The following is a 13,944-nucleotide window of genomic DNA, read 5'->3' on the forward strand; positions in this document are numbered from 1 at the left end:
CTGTGGAGTTTGCAGGAGACCTTAGAGGCAGTGGCTGCAGCAGCTGTGAGTGTTGTAAAACACAAATAACAGCCTCATTGAAATGTTACAATTCCAACCTGTTACCCAATACAGAAGAGCATCCCAAGGGAATATGGACCATTTTCTCATATCTGTTTTGAGACAAGATACAGCATTGCTATTTCTCGGCCAGAGGGAACAGCCTCTGCCTTCCCTGGATAGATCCTGCTGTTGTGTGTGAACAGAGCCACAACAGATATGAATCATTCAGCAGCAGACAGAAAGATGCAAAAAGCTGGAATTCCCTCACTCTTCCAAATTTAAGCTCATTATTTTAGGAGACTTCTGGGGAAAAGTGTTTTTTGTAAGGAAACAGTGCTGTTCTGAAGAAAAAGATATGCTAGGGAGCAAGGCAGTACATGTACGTCCTTGCAAAAGAGAATGTATGTGTTCACTTAGTCTCCTACAATATTTAAGGGAACTGAAAGATGTAAAAACTGCCTAAGAACTGTATATTTAGGGAAAGGCAAAAAGAGGGGTGGTAACCCCACCTCCTCACAAATGACTTCTTCCTATCAGGGCACAGACAGCACTGAACCACTAGCTAGACATCCTTAATCTGTGCCTCCTTTATGAAGATCTGCCACTTTGAGAGGAGGAAACAGATGTGAAAGCCTCTACACCTTTTGGAGAGCAGCAGAACACCCATCGATCAATACTTTAGCTTGAAAGCTACCATAATTCTCTGAAAATACTGAATTATTTAAAAGTATAGATATAAAAAAATCAGAGCAGCATTGTAGATCTCTCAGTTTGATCAGTGCCCACAATATTTTGATCTTAAAAATTCTTTCTCTTAGCCAATTCAAAGGTAGTGATTTATTCTTGCATAACATTTTCCACCATGAGTCTCATTAGTAACAGATACAGTAAATACTGCCTGGTGACACACAAATGGAAAATGAGTCAGAACTGTTTTAAAGCTCCTCCCCAGGTCCAGCAGCAGCCACAGCACGGATAAAAACAGTCCAGGGCACCTGAAGGCTATGTCTCACCATTTTTCTTTACTTCCCCAATCATTTTAAAAAGAGAAGCATCTTATACTCTGCACTAGGTAGGGGTTCTAGAAAAGATATCTGCTGGGGGAATGAAAGTTACTGCAAGGCATTGTATCAAGTTTATCACTGAATGTTATGGGGGGAAAAAAATAGACATATGTTGAAAATAGGATGTCATCACCTTCAATGAACCCTCCCTGTGACATAATTCTGCAGACAAGCCCTTTGGAATTACTAAGCAGAAGCAACGGCAAAAGCACAATGAAGAGATCTCTAAACAGAGATACCACACAGTAAGTTCTCTGAAGTTTATCCCAAACACAGTCATTTTCTTCTAGATTCTTCTATGATAGGCCTTCTGTGCTACAGTAATGTTAACATTTATTACTAGACATGGGTACTAGAAAAAATAACCTAAGTAGATTGCCAGTCACATCTTTCTGTCACATTCAGTGCAGTTTTTAAATACAGACAATTATTGCTTATTATAGATATATTTTTTTAATATTTTGCCTGTGATACACTGTGAGCCCTGAGCTTGTAGCCAGTTAACAAGGCTGAATCTAAGCATGATTCATCCTTTTCACAAAGAAATTATGGAGACTGCATCACTGGCCTCCAACTGCATTTAGAGACATATTGGCCTGAAGTTTGAGCTGAAATTGTTTGTGCATTTGCATCCAGAGGGGTGGACATGACCTTGCTACAAAAATGCTGCTGCATTTGTTTTAACTTCTGAAGATACTTGTCAGTTCAAAACTGCCTGGTCATGACATCGGGGCATTTTTATTTCTAGCTCTAAAAAACTGTGAGGGAAAGCATTATGTTAAAATCTGTTTGTGATAATAAATGCCTACATTGTATATAATAACATTTGATTTTACCAGTGAATAAACAATTGCAGCATGCATGGTATCAGATCTGCAGAGTTCCATTTACATTTCAGTCAAGATTGTCAATTGCATTGCAAAATAACAGAGATAAGTTTGCATTTTTTAATGTTTTCACAGAACACTAAACTTTCTTCCCTCTGTCTAGACATAAAGCAGGTAAAAGTATGGGCATGGAGAACACATAACTCCTTAAATTGCCCAAATAATAATGCATATCTGCCAAACAATAACGTAAAGAAGTGTATTACAGGCTCTCAGGCATTAAAGTCTGTAAATCCTGAAATATTTTGAAATCTGGCTTTATCTGTGTAGGTTTTTAAACTGTTTGCGTTACTGGAAGTGCCCCACAAAGGAAAGACAGACACCTGACACATTTCAGATTTTTGTGTGAATTTTCAATGCTGTGAAACAGGTATCATGAGAAACAGGGCCACCAGAAACGATGCCAGAAACTGAACCTTAGCAGGTGTCAAAAGTCAGCTGTGTTTTGTCCAAATGCACAGAAGCCAGGTCCAGTCTTGTTCATACACTTCTGGATAATTGTAAGCACCAGCAGCTCTAAGTTGATGCTAGAAGACAGTTTTAGCACATTTGAAATTAAACTGGCCTGAGGCAAAGCTGTGATACAAAAGCAGAACCCTTCAGGAGGTGCTGGAGATTAAAAGTCTTATTAAGAGTTTCTTTTGAGATGTTCGAAAACTCAAAGCTCTGTATCTGGTTAAGTTAATTGCCTTGAACAATTAACACTATCAGGAGAACCTAACACTCAAAAAAATTGTCTAGAAGAAAATGGGCACTGATTAAATCAACATCAACTTTGGAACTCATAAAACCACTTTAGATAACTCATCAAAAGGACAAACTCCTAGCAAAGCAGTTGCTCATTTTCAATGCAACATTTGAGTCGATCTCGAAAAGCAGAGTCCAGCTGATCACCTGTCCCCTTCTGGTGCCCATATTCAAAGCTGCAGAGCCTTTCACATTTTTGCTAAATTCAGAGTTTATCATGTTACTTAAGCTCCACATTTAAAAGCAACTGTACCAGTACGAACATAATTAAAGGGATTAAGAAATACCTTATGGTAACATAATTTGCACTAGACTAGGAAATTATTCTTGAAAGAAAGTCAACAATTATATTTTTCTTGGAGGTCTCTCTTGGTACATTGTAATCTCCATATTCTGCTTTATATCCCATCTGTCTACATACATCTGTTGTCTCTTGCTCTGCATCACAAACTGTTTCAGGCAGTGAAGCATCTATTTTGTGTAACACACCTAGTTCTGTGTGCTTTCATAGGACTAGAGGAAGCTAACCATTAGACAATAATACACTTTTCTAATAATTTTTTTTTTAAAAAAAGGCTAGGTTACAAATTCATATCCAAAAAACAACCTATTTCAAGATGAACAGTGATAAAAATATAACCAAACTGTTCCTCGGAATGCATCATATTGTGCTGTATTTCATTGGTTTTTAAAAGTAATGCACGAAAGGTCAATGAATGTAGACAAATAATTTATTTTTTATTTATTCATTATTTTATGTACACTTGGCATTTTGCAACACAGTCAAAGGGAAACAAATTAAGTGCAAAGCAAGATAAATATTATAGGTTGAATATATTTTAACACATTTCTGTCATCTCTGAATTAGCAGACACTGACAACTCAGGGAGAACATTAATTTCAACTTCTTTATACTGGCAGTAATGGAGTAAACTGCATAACACAGTAGTATGATATTTTAAATGATTCAACACAGAAGAAGAAAACAGGCTTAATTTCCTAAATAGAAATCATTGGTTAACTTTTAAAGATAAGAAGATTTTATCTTTGAATTAGCAACATAAGGCATTAGATGTTTTCTCCATAATATATTAAACCCTTCATGAATACAGGGCTAACATCTCTGGTTTGTGTGTATGTGTGTATTCAAGTCAACCCATACTTCATACCCCAAAAGCATCAGTCAAATGAGGAGGAGCCAGGGATCCATGCTGGAGCTGTGTCTGCAAATGCAGACACATGTAAAACCTTTGGGTTTACACACAGAAAGAAAGAAGATACAGTAGCCACATCTGAAAAGAAGGAATACACCACTAACATTAACTTCCACTTAGTCTCGGTCAAGCAGAACACAGATCAGAAGAAAAACCTTCTTTTGAAATGTAATCAAGTACTTGCCTAAGTATAAAAGAAAAGCATGAGTCTCAGAGAGGAATATGTAAAAAAATGTAGGTGTTAAGATAAACACTGCTAGTATACTAAGAGGAGGGCAAAACTAAAAGTGGATCAGCTAATTACTAAATAGGAACACAGAAAACAGAACACAGAAAACAGATTTGGGATTTAAGACTGCACATACAGAAAGAGCACTTGGAATACTGACTATATTTAGGACTGCAAAGGGGTGGATGTTAGCTTCATGGGCCAATGCAGCTTAAGATCAGGAAAACAGTCCTGAAAAACACATCAGAGAACTGCTGACCCTCCCTCCAGCTTAGATTTGCTAACCACTGTCTTCACCATACTTTAGATATGCTCTTATTAGCCTTTCTAATCTACAACTTCCAATGTCTGTTCAGAAGGAAGGATCTTTTTTGGGGAATTTATTGAAGCCGGTTAGGACCTGAATGTTCTCATATGTTCACAGTACCATTTTATACTATAGCTCTTGAGTCACCACCATGAGGTGCAAATAAACAACCTCACTTTGGGCATTTTTGTGGCACAGTACTGAGTTGAACTATGTAAAAATTTAGAAGCTTTGGATCACAATCAATAGTGGCTATCCTCATTTATGCTAATTTGAATTAAAGCATTTGCACAACCAACATGCTCCCACCTGCTGCTTGTTATTCTTTTAATTGAAGCTAAATGCCCCCTTCCTTCTGCTTGCTTTAATAGCCAAATTGGGAGGGTAAAAAAAAACCAACAAAACAAACAACCAAAAGGACAACTACTAGAAAACAAGCAGTTTGCTAGTTTTAACCAAGATATTTTGTAGGGTGCAATCAGATGCAGTTAAACTAACAGAGTTAGTGAACAAGTGGTGGCCTTTGGTGGAAGCACGTCAAGCTAGGGGACTAATAAAGAGCACCAAGGGGTAAGCAACCTCTTCCTCTGAATCCACTCATGCTAGCTTCCAACAGAAATTATATTGGGTCTACACAGACCTCTGCTTCTCCAAAGGTCAATTCAAGACCTCAATTGAAGACTAATCTGATCCAAATTACCCTGTAGAAGAACCTCTCTACTCAGTGCCAGGACCCTAGGAGAATAGTGTCCTAACTTTAGATCTACTCTAGACTACTCTAGATATTTAAAATTCAATGACATAAATATCCTCCAGCTACAGAAAATGTGCTTAGAGGCAATTATCCCTTTTGTCCTTCTCAACTTGTTATTACAAAAAGGCATAACTTGCTTCTGGTGCTTACAGGCATAGCATGCACAGCACAGGTATTTACAGATAGTGTCTGGAACTATTCCCTCTATTGCTGCACTTCCACCTTTACAGAAATTAGTTTCTTTAAAAGGTAATGCAATAGGAGTTTCTTGTTACATTACTCAAACTCCTATTGCAGAAGAAAATGGAGCGTACTATTAAATCATAAATACATTGCAAGTATTTTGTTGCTGGTTATGTGATGGGGGCAGGGAGAGAGACCTATTATGTTTAAACAAATCCAGGTGCTGGATTTAGGTATTTAAATGTGAAAGTCTGGAGATGCCCTTCCTTCTCATCTGCACATACGATTAAATGCAAGCAGGAAATTTCCCCAGGCAATTCACACACCTCACTTCCACAGCTAGGCCTATCTCTACAACCCTCAACTCCACCATCTGCCTGGAAAGGACATGAATGCAAAATGCCACAAGATGCTGGAGAGCTGCAGTGGCTTTATGTTCATTAACAAAATCCAGAAAGATCACCATCACATAGATTTCACTATGACAGCTGAAGGGCACCTGTAATTGTCTGTATGCCAAAGTTAAATCAGAAAGTGCAAGTGTGAACACATCAATCCCTGGTTATTTTAATTTACTTTTAGTAACTATTCCAAAATAACTTCAAGCATAAACTAGCCATTAGTTTCCAAATTCTAACCAAGCCAGCCACTTTCTCTGTTTGTTTCAGAACAGTGGGTATATGCAAAAAATCTGTGGCACCGCCCTAAAAGAAAAATCTAGAGAGACCAAGGTCTGATAAAAGGGAACCCATCTCTGATGGTGAGCAGAGACAACTCCTGACAATGGTAAAATAGTAAATACACAAAAGATGGGAACTCACCACAATTATACATGGTACCTCCCTAAAACACTCAGACATCTCACTGTTTCGTAAACTTGGTCCTCTTTTTCACCTGAATTCTATTATTTGTGTTTGACACTACGAACAGGTAACTGCTATACTCAGTTTCCAAAAGAGTAAGCAGGAATAACTGTCACCTAAACCATGGCAATCCCAATTCAGTGTAAGGTCTACGTAAACAAATACTAAAGATATACAAACTAAACCATTCCTAGTGTATGGAAGGAATACACTAGGAATGGTATATGGTTTCTACCTAGAAACTACTGCCAGTGCCCAAGAATAGGGTTATTTTTCTTAGTCCTTGGTGTAACTTTCAGGCTTTGGAGTGACGATCACACTCCCATAAAACAGTTGTGTGTTTTGTACGTTACAGATCTGCATGTTAAAAATGTTACCAAAATTTTATTCCAGTAAAGTTGCATCTAGATTTTCCTGCTAACTTAAACAGGGAGATATGTTACTTCTCCTAAAATAACAAAAAAAGGAAATGTACAAGATTCTTGTGTCTGTTCTCAACATGCCAACTTCCTTATGACAGGTATTCTTTCTTTTCTCCTCTCCCTGCTTCCTTCAGCAATCAGTACAATGAAGCAAAGAAACCAACCAGCAGTGTATGTCAGATCATAGAACAAAGAACAGATGAGGCTGGAAAGGGACCTCTGGAGGTCATCTAGTCCAGCCTCCACCAGCTCAAGTAGGGCCACCCAGTCAGTTGCCCAGGATGATGAGTAGCTCCAAGGATGGAGACTCCCCAAGCTCTCTCAGCAACCTGTGCCATAGAATGCATCATCTTGTGTGTTTCAGTTTGTGCACATTGCCTCTCGTCCTGTTCATGGGCATCACTGAGAAGAATCTGGCTCCCTCTTCTTCACTCTTTCCCTCCATCAGGTATTTCTTGATCAGATTTCCCTTGAACCTTCTCCAGAGACTTTACCAATTTTACCCCCAAACTGCATTTTGTCCTCAGAAAGGACCAGTTGCAAAAAATCTGAGCAATTAAGTCTTACATGCATCTGTGTGCACATGCGTGAAATAGTTTCACTAAATAACAAAAAACATTATTTCACAGTGGTAGGCAAAGAAAAAATATTTGTATGTAGTTGATAAAAAATGAAATAAAAGAGACATTCTGACTTACTGCACAAAAATGTGCACTAAAGGTCAATATTAAGAGCATCTAAATTGTAAATCTTGACTTAGAAGTATGAGCATGTGATACTATGTGGAAAGCTATGTTTCTGGGAAAGGTAGAGCTGATCTAGAGCAAGGCACTTACTTTCCTCACATACCTTCCTCGATAAATAGCTCTGGCTACCCTTCCATGAGTTTTAGAAAAATCTGAATAAGTCTCCTTTTTTTCTTTCCTCAGCCTTCTTGACAGTTACATTTCTTCAGAATCTAAGGAAAATTAGTTTTCAAATAATTGAGGGTATTTTTATTCTTTTATTTTTAGAAAAGGTGAACAAAACATGCAATAGAAAAACTTCATTCGTCACAATGGATGCCCTCCAGTTTAGGACATTGGTCCTAACTGCACCATTTACCATCCTTAAGTGAAAACAAGACAAGGAGAAACCAGAGCTATGTAACTCAAACAAAAGTATTTAGTTCATTAGCTGAAAAGGAAAATCTCACCACTACCTCCTATTAGAGAGGCTGAATCTTCTTAATGAGATTCTTCCGGCTGATGCATTTCTCTGAAGCTCCTGAGGATCTGTAACATGCAACACCCATTTCTCAGCCCTTCCAAATGTCAGTTACCACAACTTGTCCTGTGCTGGTAACTTTCATTAAAGAGCACCTTCTTGCACTTCATTATCAAGTCAGACATCTAAAAATCACAGAAATCATCATCTCAGTGAAGGACCAATGCCTTCATTTGGAAAAAAAATGCTGACTGCATCTGACACAGCAAGTGCAGATGCATGAAACCAGGGATTTCTTGTCTAGTAATTTCAAAAGCTACAACTTACAGAATCACTGTTAAAGAGCAATAATGAACATGTAAACCATATATATAAAGTCGCTCCCATAGTCCTCATAACAAAATGCTACATTTTATTTAGTTTTTGTAAATTTAGCAGTCCTGCTGATGTGACATGGGAAATATATCCCAAAAGATGCAATAAGTACACACAGTAAGAACCAGGACTCAGCACACAATTTTTGCAAATGCACAGTGGGTGACATTTCTGATGACAGTAGAGCAGTTAAACTACTCAGTCTTAATTATAGCAATATGAAAGATTATCAAAATAGTGGCAATACATTAATCATGTTTGTCTGTTCACTTCATGCATTTACAGAACTATACATACAGCCAGTTAGGTACATGAGATTTTGGAGCAGGGAAAGAGGATGAATTTCTAAAAAAAACCCAAACCCAAAAGCCAAACCAACTAACAAAATAGAACAAATTATATACCACAGGTATTAGCAAGGGGCAGAAGCAGATCCTGGCATTAAGAAAAATCCTCAAGGTTTCCTCCTCAGAACTTCTTTATTTTTTTTTTTCTTCTCTCTGGATGGATTTTGGAGGGTTTGAAGGTTTAAGGATGGATGTTGTTTCAGTCTTGTTTTTCAAGACAGGTAGTACAGCACTGGATGGAATTAATCTCAGTTTAGTATCTAACCTGAGCTAAATCACAGCTTCCACAGTCTCCAGAGAGGCTCTCTAGAACATGATTCATTCTACTTTCCTGCAATGTCTTCTGCCTTAGGAGATTAATAACTCTATAGAGGTGCCCAGATTCCTCCCTTGAAGTAGATGTCTAACTTTCAGAAAACTAACATTCAGTGAGATGAATTCTACTCACCGTGTACCATGATTACTAGACATCTTATATCCGGAAAACTTAGCATAAGAGCTCCAAGGAAATACAAAGGTTTTGGTAGGTTTTGTTGTTTGTTCGCTTGTGGCTTTTTGTCTGAAACTTGGACCTCCAAGTACATGAGGGATTATAAGGTCCAAACTCCCATGCAAAATTGCTCTATGTAAGTCATGCTCACTAATGGACTTAATCAGGTGTATAATTTAAAGAACAGAAACCTCATCCATTTTATAGAGCTATGCAGCCAGACAGCTCAAAATCATGAATACAAGTAAGTACATTACTGAATTAAAGCCTTGAAGAGTTAAGAAGATGCTTTAAATGGTAAAGTTATCATACTAGTTTTTAAACTACCCAAGGAATTACATCTTTACCTACAGGCCATCCTACATCCATTTCACACAGAGGGCATGGAAGACCCCCTTTCGTTTAAAAGGGGGTTTAAAAACAGTTTAAAAGTTTGAAAACAGTCAGGAGCAGTTCAGAGTAAACCCCTTTTTTTGGACATGTTAGCCATGGCTTTTTTAACATTTGTTGCCAAAGCATATCTTTTACAAAGCTTCAGAAAGACAGATAATCAAATAAAAGGATTTAAAAAAAGGAATATCCTTAACAGCAGAATTAAGATAACATGACTGAGGGACAGTCTAGTGATGGAGATGAGACCAAATCCAAGAGCAATTAAATTCCTCCAGTGGAGGAACTGACATCATTCATTTTGGATTAAATGAAACTAGAATATAAGTTTCCCTCTATATGACTGCTTTGCAAGGAGACAGTCCACAGTAGTTATCGGACTTTGCATTCACTCTTCATACCCTGTAACACCTTTCACGAGCAGACAAACCAAAAGGCACTTTGGCAAAGCAACACTGGAAATTCAGCATATCTGTCCAGGCTTTTCCTGCTGCATGGATGGAGATGAACTCAGTCTCCAGGTAGAGTAAAGCAATAGTTGAAAGCAGAACTGCTATGAAACACCCTTTTTTTCTAATACACTCACTTTACAAAAGTAATTCCTACATTAAAAACTTTGAGATTTATACATACATGTTTATGTATGTACACACATCCAAAAGAATTCATATAGACACACAAATGTATGTGTGTGTATATATAATTTATGCATACATATATAGAAATAAATAGATACACTTAAGTATAAGACAGCAGAACTAAAGAGACAGCGGCCCATTCTTGCTTCTTTGTGACATACGAGGAAGGTCTAAAAGCAAGTTGTTTTCTTTATCCTACAAGTATTACTAATGTCTGGTCTGGTCTAACTTTGTTTTGCTGGAAGACTTCTTGGACTTATAAGGCCATAGCTAAAAGAGCTTCTTACTTTCTGACTGAAGGTTGAAGTCTACAACTATAGATGGAAGTCATTCCCAATCAATTCTCTGCTCTTTGAATTCATTATATGTTGGTAATAGCCAAATTTTAAACAATTCTAATAAAAAGTCAACTTCAATTCATCTTCCAAGTGACAGAGAGAATTCATGAAAAAAACATTTTCAATCAGAAGATGCAACATAAGAAAGAAAAAATCCTCCAGTATGAGCAAAATTTCAATTTAAACCTTCTTTATGCCACCTAAAAAGCAACAGAGAATGAAATTCTTTACACGTATGTGATTACAAAAACACTTATTTGATTCACTGATGAGAAAAGCTCTATTATAATCTACCAAGTTTACCAGTTTGAAGGCACAATGGCTATCACTTCATCCACATCCCGTTCTATTTACAGTGAAAACGAAACAAAACAGATCTCTATTGAAAAAAAGGAGATAAACACAGAACAACCCCTGAGAAGTGAAATTTTACAAACAAATACATTTGTTTTGAACTCTGTTCTTTGTAAACTCCCATTATCTGTACCTGTGTTCTTATGTAACTAGAATAATAATGTTTAATAATTACAATGAAAAATATAGACTAAAAAAAGTTACAAGTTCACAGAAAAACAAATGAACCCAAACATGATTGAGAGAAATGAGGTCTCACAGAGAATCATACCAAAGCTGACATCTTTCACTATGGAAAAAAAAAAGTAAATAAATTTAAAGTTCTCAACAATGCCAAGATTTCTAAAGAAGAAAAAAAAATGGAATGGCATAAACTAGTTGGAAATCCCATAGTGCCATCGGTGTGGAGGGAAAAAAAAAAATCAAAAAGCCAACTGTACATGCCCTTCTTTGGATCTGGAATTCCCCAGAGATTCAGCAAAATTTAAAAATCTGAAGAACTAGGTCTTTCAATAGAATCAGATAAATGTTCTGTAGCAGTTTCATGACATGGTTTATAAAGTATTGGCACCAGCACAAAGAGTTCAAAGCAGTCATTCAGGAGTCACAGAGATTGTCAGATTTTTAACGATTTGCAGCAGTCCTCTAGTAGCAGTTGGTTATTTACTGCATGAACTGAAGTGTTCTTTGTCGCTGATCTTCAGTACAACACTGTACTTCTCTCAGACAAAGTATTTTTCTTCTTATTCCAGTAGGTAATAAGTGCCATCAAGAATAACAGAATCAGTATCAAAAGACAGCCTGTATTTTATGGTCCATATGCATCAACAATGGCTAAAAAGGTAAAATTCTAAACCAAAGCTGTACAGAGCAACATACTCTAGCAGTGGTATTCAAGGAAAAACAAAAGAGAAAAGCTTCATCCAAGAAAGTGCAAAAGGAAGAAACTTCCAGAAATTGTCCATCAACACAGTTTTCCTTCTACAGAGGTTATGCAGTCTTAAAGAGAGAGTGCAATAGTACTTTGAGCTACTCTCCTCTTGGAAAAATAAAACAAAACAAGAACCCAAACAAAACAAATCCAGTACTAAGGTTTGGTGATAATAAAATCAAAGCGTATTGCCCTTGTTTCAAACCCATTATATTTTCATTGCTGTTCTACTGAACAAATATGCTTGTTTTTACACCTGACAGTATATTGGTGCCAGTGAAAGGACAGTTGCTAAACATTACCCTAAGTTCTACTTTTCATGCTACTGTGCACAATAACCAGATGTATCACAAATCAAGTCTTGACCATGACAGAAATTTGAAAAAGTAAACTACCCTGGAGTTTTCTACGCATTACCAATTACGACATTAAGTACTTGGCTTAAACTTTGTATCTCAATACCAAGAAGCAGCTGTCAATTTTATTTTTCATTTCTGCTCTTAGTTCAGGTGGTCCAGGTTCTTGCATTTATCTGTTGTGCTGCTTAGGCTGGACTGTAAAACATAACTACATCTATTTCAGGTGAAGGAAGGGAGAAAACTATCAGATACAATTCATTGCCAAAACTCGAAGAAGACAAAGTGCCTTTTCTATCTGTTCTTATACACACTTAAACTGGTTTTCAAATAACTAACTACAGGCCAGATCATAAAATCTTATGCTGCAGGCCAAACTAGAATGCTACAGTATCTGTGTATGTATATACAAATACATATGTATACATTTATATATACACACACAAATACATGAAAAGGAAGCACCCATATTTTCCTTACTGATAAATATTGAACTTCTCCTTTCACCTGGATATTAACATAGCATATTGTGTATAACACCCTGTGAAGGGACATTTAAGAAGATATTCATTTGCTTCTCATTAAAGCCAGACATATGGCTAGTATTTAAAAACATGCAGTGCCACCAATTAACAGAGCAAAATAATTCTCAGGTACAATATCAACTTAAAGAAACATAATACATTTAAATGTATTTTACCCATTTGTGTAGGTAATTAATAGTTTCCACTATTTTATAGCAGATTTATATTCTCCTTAAAAAAAAAAATATCAGCACAAATTTACAGGAAAACAACTCTGTCAAACGAGTTCCACAGCAGCATATGTAGAGAGTCACTGGGTGAAACTCTTTTTTATGAACACATTAGGAAAGTTGGCATTCAGTTCTAGCACAACTCTATTATCGATCTGTGAACAGAAGGACACATCAAGTAAAGAAAGATCTTTACAAGACTCCAGCAATTTTCTTAAAGATGCAGGGCTCACCATCCTCGTTCCTGTTCAAAAACAAAACAAAACAGAATTGTAGGGTTACCAAGAAAAGTGCAGGGTTTTAAGCTGTTAATAACATGTCATGAAAAAATGCTACTACAACACAGCTTTTATCTACATTATTTAAATGAGTTTTCAAATTAAAAGATTCTCAGGGAGCACATAGAAATTTTACCTTTAAAAAGCCTAGTGTATTTTCTTAACTGTTTAGGTCACTGTCATTTCCTACTGGGGGGCAACTTTACAACTTCAAGGGGAATCTCTTACTACAGAAGCCAGATACCCAGAGCCACAAGACCTCCCAGGGACCAGATGCTGGGCTTAGACAGCAGCATGGAAGGCTACAGTCATGCTCTCCTCTTGAGCACACAGACCATTAGCACAGCAGATGAGTGATCGGGGGCTACTTCAATTCCAAAGACATCAGAAAGGCTCCCAGGGCTCTAGAGCAAGTGTGGGTATTACACACATGCAGGGGCAGTTATTCAAGAGTAGTTTTTCACTGGTGAATCTTCTCAATTGCCAAAAATTATAATTTTAGAGTTTCTAAAACTACCTTTAATGGATTCTACTACTTTTCTGAATTTCATACTTACAGCCCCCTCACAAGTTCTGCAGTTTAACTACATAACGTCAAAAAAAAAAAAAAGAAGAAAAAAACAAACAAAAAACTCCAGTCTATTAGTTGGAATAATAAAGGTGCAATGAAAGAAGCACGAGATCATTCCCAATTCACTATTTCTAAATCATGCATACTCCCATGCACATCTCTTCTGTTCCCTCAAGGCCATCTGTTTTCCAGACTCCCTTGCAT

The 13,944-nt window shown here is 37.0% G+C and overlaps 1 protein-coding gene across 2 annotated transcripts in view; it reads right to left on the reverse strand.

Annotated features, from left to right (window-relative positions):
- Positions 1-12,308: 12,308 nt before the first annotated feature.
- Positions 12,309-13,944, reverse strand: part of FBXL4 (F-box and leucine rich repeat protein 4) — a 53,413-nt gene continuing 51,777 nt past the window's right edge. For both annotated transcript variants that reach the window (XM_038131647.1, XM_038131648.1), the window contains exon 9: positions 12,309-13,135. In XM_038131647.1, coding sequence (XP_037987575.1) covers positions 12,972-13,135 — 164 coding nt within the window. In that variant the 3' untranslated portion in view covers positions 12,309-12,971. The remainder of the gene's footprint in view (positions 13,136-13,944) is intronic.

Source organism: Motacilla alba, chromosome 3 (genome assembly GCF_015832195.1).
Source record: "Motacilla alba alba isolate MOTALB_02 chromosome 3, Motacilla_alba_V1.0_pri, whole genome shotgun sequence".
Taxonomy (NCBI): Eukaryota; Metazoa; Chordata; class Aves; order Passeriformes; family Motacillidae; genus Motacilla; species Motacilla alba.